Here is a 6000-nt window from a genome sequence, read left to right on the forward strand (position 1 = left end):
ATTGGGTCCAGGTCGATGTGTTTGTTGATGGAGTTTGTGGATGAATGCCATGCCTCTAGGAATTCCCTGGCTGTTCTCTGTCTGGCTTGCCCTATGATAGTAGTGTTTTCCAAGTCGAATTCATGTTGCTTGTTGTCTGCGTGTGTGGCTACTAGGGATAGCTGGTCGTGTCGTTTCGTGGCTAGTTGATGTTCATGTATGCGGATTGTTAGCTGTCTTCCTGTTTGTCCTATATAGTGTTTTGTGCTGTCCTTGCATGGTATTTTGTAAACTACATTAGTTTTGCTCATGTTGGATATCGGGTCCTTTGTTCTAGTGAGTTGTTGTCTGAGTGTCCGAGCTACAAATCTTCGCACAAACCTTGAAGTTTCACACCATTCTGACTTGGAAATATATTGTCACTCTTCCAATGTCAGTGAGCTAAACACTCAAAGCTTGCTACTTATAGCATCATGGCTGTCCTTGCGGCAGTTCAAGTGGGAAGTAAATGTTGGCCCAGTTAGTGATGCCCACGTCCCATGAATTTTTTTAAAAAATCTGACATCAGTTGTTGTTGGGATCCAGCATAATGGGCAACCTTATTATCATTGTCAAACAGCAACACTTGTTTTCTAGTGGAGTGGGTTATTGTTGACCTCATTCAGCAAGGCGTTTGCAGCAACTTCAAATAAGTTAGCCATTCGCAGAAATTTTATGAAGTAGTTTGACTCTTCTTCCTCAAATGTCATTTTCATTAGAAAAATTTCATTTTTCTAATTTTTGACTTTCACCGTGGACAAATGCGTTGCATTGATTTTGAAAGTCTAGTCACCTAATGTAATTTGCAAATGAATCTTTTGAATCGTTGCCCAAAAAGCAAATGATCCTGAACCTGACTGTAACTCAGAACAGGAGAAGTTGAGGTTTGCAGAGCTGGAGATCAGAGTTGTAAAGTATGGCATTGGAAAAGCGCAGCACATCAGGAGCAGGAGAATCAATGTTTTGGACATAATCCTTTCAGGAATGTTTGGAGTGGGGAGGGGTGCCATGAAGCAGGATGGGGACTTAAATAGGGGACGTGGGACTGGGGGAAGGTAACTGAAGATAAGGAGGTAGGTGTTGATGGAAGATAATTTGAGGGGTGTGGAGCAGATAGGTGGGAAGGAAGATGGACAGTTTCAGAGGGCGGTGCTGAGTTGGAGGGTTGGATCTGGGATGGGGACATAAGGATGGGGACAGGCAGAAGATGAGGTGTTCTTCCTCTGGGCATCGAGTGGCTAGGATTTGGCAGTGGAGGACACCCAAGGCTTGCATGTCCTTGGTGGAGTTGGTGGTGGGCCACAGGGCAGTGTATTTGTTTGGTGTGTGTGTCCCTGAAATGTTCTCTGAAACATTTGAGAGTTGGTGTCCTGTCTCCCAATGTGGATAAGACCACGTTTGAGAGCAACAGACAAAGTAGATGAGGTGTTGGAATGTGCAGGAAAATCTCTGGCTGTGGAAGGATCCTTGGGGCCTTGGATTAAGATGAGGGTAGAGTGTGGGTGCGTGTTGTACCCCTCTTGTGGCAGTAAGAGAAGATGCTGGGAGTAGAGGGTGGGTTGGTGGGGGGGCATAGATGTAATAAGGGAGTTGCAGAGGAAATGGTCTCTAGAACACTGGGGTGTGGAGGGAAATATATCACTGGTGAGGTCTGACTGTAGGTTGCAGAAATGGAGGATGATACACTATCCAGAGATTGGGGTGGAAAGTGAGGTGCAGGGGTTCTATCCTTGTAACTTTACATTTGACTATACCAATTTTCTTAAATGCCTTGTAGTTCAAAGGACTGATTTTGTTTGGTTCCTTTTTCTGCTATTGGATTATAGTTAGTGTCACCAAACATAGCTTCTCTTTCTGTTCCCTCAACAATGCTTTTATCCCCAAGAAACCATTCTTGGCTCTTTATTTCTTATCTGCATGCTATGCTTTGGTCACAGCATTTGTAGATACTCCAATTAATATTCTCTCTCTCTACTGTGTATCAACTAATATTCAGGTCTGGAAGAGGTGTGAATTACGGCAGCTGATTATTGATAAGATATCTTTGTGTACTTAAACTACAGTGTGTGTGTGTGTGTGTGTGTGTGTGTGGTTCGTTCGTCTTGGGCTGAAGCAGTTCTTGTCTACAGGACTCTCTTCTATTCCATCCATATCCTTTTGGTCATAAAGATAGGTACTTCCATCTTGGCTTTTTCATTCTCCTGTAGGCTGTGCACAGATCAGTATTTATTACCTGACACTTCTGCTTTAAAGTGGTGGTAACATCTCTCTGAACTTCTGTTGCCAGTGCTGCTGATTAGTGTTCCAGAATTTTTACCCAATAGGGAAAAACATAATAGATTTCACATGATGTTTTGAGACTTGGAGGGGAGGTTTCAGAGATTCCCCATGTACTTTCTGCCCTTGTTCTTCCAGGTGGTGGAGGTCACTGGTTTAAATATGTTTTTTTCAAAGAAACCTTTGCAAGTGACTGGTATGCATTACCCTCCACCAACCCTGCCTTAACCCACCTCTTAACAAATAGAACATTGAAATAGACAAGTTGATTTCCAGTTTCCATCAAAACATCTGCTTCATCTAAAATACTGCAGTCCGTATCCTTGCAGCTCCATATCCTGCTAATCCACGCAGATCACTAACTTAAATTTGGCTCCCCATTCCACAAACCTTCATGTAAAAGTCTCCTTGTAGATAAATCCCAGCCTGGCTGTCCATCCCTTTGCTTTGACATGCAACCTTCTAAACTCTTGCTTCAACTCTGGCCTTTAATGCATTCTGCATCTTTTTGACCTACCAGTGCCAATGAACCATTTAACCTTACTAAGGTTCTAAAATGTAAAATTCCTCTCTAATCCTGTCTGTCATTATCACCTTTAATCTCCTGTCATCACCTCCCTTCTATTTAAGATGCTCCTTAAAATCCACTTAATTTATCAATTTTATGGTGATTATTGCTGCTTTTTAGTTTTGAAGCCTCTTTAACAATTTTAAGAGGCATATTTACAACTCTTGATGTTAAAAGCTAATACTCGTTTTTGATTGGAATACAAGTGCTCCAGGTAACTAATATTTCATTCTACAATTTATTGTATGTACTGATACTTTTAATAGTCTTAACATACTGAGTTTAAAACATTTTTGGTCATTGTTTCATGACATTGACTCTTTAAAATCTGTGTTTTAGATAAATGAAGTTTCATGGAGTAGCTATAAGGTTTCATCCTTTTATTGTGACTTGCACATAATTTGCATGACCGCACTGGTGCTTTAAATTAAACGTGTAGGACTATGTTGCAGTTAGCATCTGTTGGGAAATATACATTCACTCCAATGTTTACTTCTGCTAGTTTGCAGATGAAGTATTCTCCATTTACAGTGGAAATGCTGTGATTGAATTGTTGACTGTAAAGAATTTTGATGCACCACTTGTGAGGAAGAGTCGATCTATCCTAGAGGTTCCATCCAAAGTAAGTATAGTATACTCTTAGTTCAATTGCCTAAAGCCTCCTTAATAACTTCGCACTGTATTTGCACATCTTTTGATGAAACGAATACTAGTTTCTTTTTGAGGCTAGCTATGCATCTCTTTCCACAGATGTTACCTAACTTGAGAATTTGTAGTCTCATTTTATTTGAGATTTATAACATCTGAATATTTTCCTTTTGAATAAGTACTTGCTTAGACATCCATTTAATATTTAAATGATTGTACTTGCAAGTTAATGTATTTTTTTCAAAACTGTCTAATGAAGTAACAATATACCAGTGACTTTTTTTGGTTTCCTTTTATAGAATGATCCAAGCCATACATATGGTTTAGCCTACCAATACAACTATAACTATGCTGTTGTATTCAATATTGTCCTCTGGTTGATGATAGGCCTGGCTTTATCTGTGATCGTCGTTGCCTACAATCTGTGGAATATGGATCCTGGATATGATAGCATTATCTATAGAATGACTAGTCAGCGAATTAAAATGGATTAAGCCATTTGCTTCGCATCCAATCAATGAAAATGTATACTTCAAAAGTTCTGGGAAAGTATCAAGAAGATTAGTTTGTTCCTGCTTGGGAGTGTTTTTTTTTCACATTATGGTAGTGGGAGAATAATAAAATTCACTCTTGGGTATGTAAAGATAAATATTCCCACAGTACCTTCTTAAATTATTTGTCTGTCATGGCTATTATTCCTAACTCTGGAATTGAGCAGGTTCCTTGATCAGAATTTTCTTTGATTTCTTGTCATAGTGTTTTAAGTACAAGCAGAGAATTTGTTCTTACATTCTGGACTAGAGAAAAATAGCCAATAGTGAACTTATTTTTCACTAACACATTCCATTGGATAAAAGCCACCTAACTCCATTTGCAGTATCCTCTATTTTGGAATTAACTTTGTATGTGTTGGTATTGTTTCTGCTTTTGTAAAATCACTACTGCGCAGCTTACTGTTTTAGGTTTAGTCTGTTACTTTCCTATTGAAATAGTTTCACTATCATGGATAGATGTGGCAGCTGTGATCAAAAATGCACTGCAACAGGTAATCTGATTTTAGGAAATGTGAAATGATTTGACTTTATTTTCATAGTAAATGTGGTGTAAAGATTTAAACTGCTATGCAGACTCCTGAATGGTGGTCATGTGTTTGTGTGCTTCAATTGTAACTGTTTTGGCTATGTTTGACATGGAATAAATCTAATACACGACAAAAATAATGATAAAAATTTGTGGTCAGCACTGCTATTTATGTTTGGCTGGTTTTACTGATGTGCAATGCAAATGTTAATAAAGTTGACTGTAAATATTCTGATTAAATTTATTAAGCAAACTCCATTGCAGTTATGTGATCAATAAATGTATCAAATGATTCCAGTCACTTTTGGAAAAATGTTGGTCCTATATGCATGGTATTTTGTCGATTTTTAATTTTGAATATTGCCAGTTTATCTTCAAATTTAGGAAGTACAACTTGAGATGTTTTACACTCAAATCTGTTCTACAGCATTGATTCTGTTTCCAGTTTGTTATGGACCAGGCCAGAAGCCCCCCCAACCCCCCTCAAAATATTTTAAGGTAGCCTAGACCAGAAGTGGGGGAACCTTTTCATGTTGGAAGACCACATTATGTTAGTTGTAATCTAATAAGGCCACACCCAAGAAACTTCAATTATATATTCTTCAAAATTCACATTTTTATAATTGTGGTAAGTCTGTGAGGATTATTTCATTGAATTTTCTTTTACTCTCTGGTATTTTAAATACACTTTAAGATTAAAATAAAAATAATAAAGGATGAAAAATTCATTAATAAAAAATGAAAGATTTCTGCAAAATTTGGATTCATTCAAAAGGCCAAACGCAGTGGCCTAGAAGGCCACATGCAGCCTTAAGGCGGCAGGTTCCCCACCCCTAGCCTAGACCGTAACTACTATTTTCTTTCTTTAAAAGTAGACATGAAGTGAGTGTTCCAGGTGTGATGGGACTGATTTAAACTACTTGACATTGAGCGAAACAATTTAAACATTTTAGTTGAAGTACAAATGAGGAATTTAGAAAATCTTAACTATTGAAAAACATAACTGAATAATAGGTAAGTACCAATTACTAATTACCAGTTCCCATATAGTAATTTTCCAAAAACACTGCTTGGCAAAAATAAATTTAGATACCCACTCGTAGGCAATTCTCCAATCCAGAAGGAAACAACATCAAGAAAGATTTCGGAGAATGTAGCAGCGAGGAATCATTATACTGAAGCACCAACTCTTCTGAGACCCAAACATCTGACTGCCACAGCTTGAAAACTAAAAGCTTGATCTGAGAACTGACAACTCCCCTTGCCATTGTTGCAGCTGTTTTTGTTTTAAATCTAAATTTGTTGTTTTTAGGCAATCTCCTAGTACCCACTCTGGCACCTCTGTCTTTACTCTCTCTCCACTCTTTTTTTTTCCCCTCTCCCCCCTCTCCCTCTCTTCCCCCCGCCAG

The 6000-nt window shown here is 38.4% G+C and overlaps 1 protein-coding gene across 1 annotated transcript in view; it reads left to right on the plus strand.

The window, feature by feature from the left end:
- atp6ap2 (ATPase H+ transporting accessory protein 2) overlaps window positions 1-4847 on the plus strand; it is a 63975-nt gene extending 59128 nt beyond the window's left edge. Inside the window, exons 8-9 of the mRNA XM_060833053.1 lie at window positions 3366-3485; window positions 3811-4847. Coding sequence (XP_060689036.1) covers window positions 3366-3485; window positions 3811-4005 — 315 coding nt within the window. The 3' untranslated portion in view covers window positions 4006-4847. The remainder of the gene's footprint in view (window positions 1-3365; window positions 3486-3810) is intronic.
- The last annotated feature ends 1153 nt before the right edge of the window (window positions 4848-6000 follow it).

This window comes from Hemiscyllium ocellatum, chromosome 12 (genome assembly GCF_020745735.1).
Source record: "Hemiscyllium ocellatum isolate sHemOce1 chromosome 12, sHemOce1.pat.X.cur, whole genome shotgun sequence".
Lineage (NCBI taxonomy): Eukaryota > Metazoa > Chordata > Chondrichthyes > Orectolobiformes > Hemiscylliidae > Hemiscyllium > Hemiscyllium ocellatum.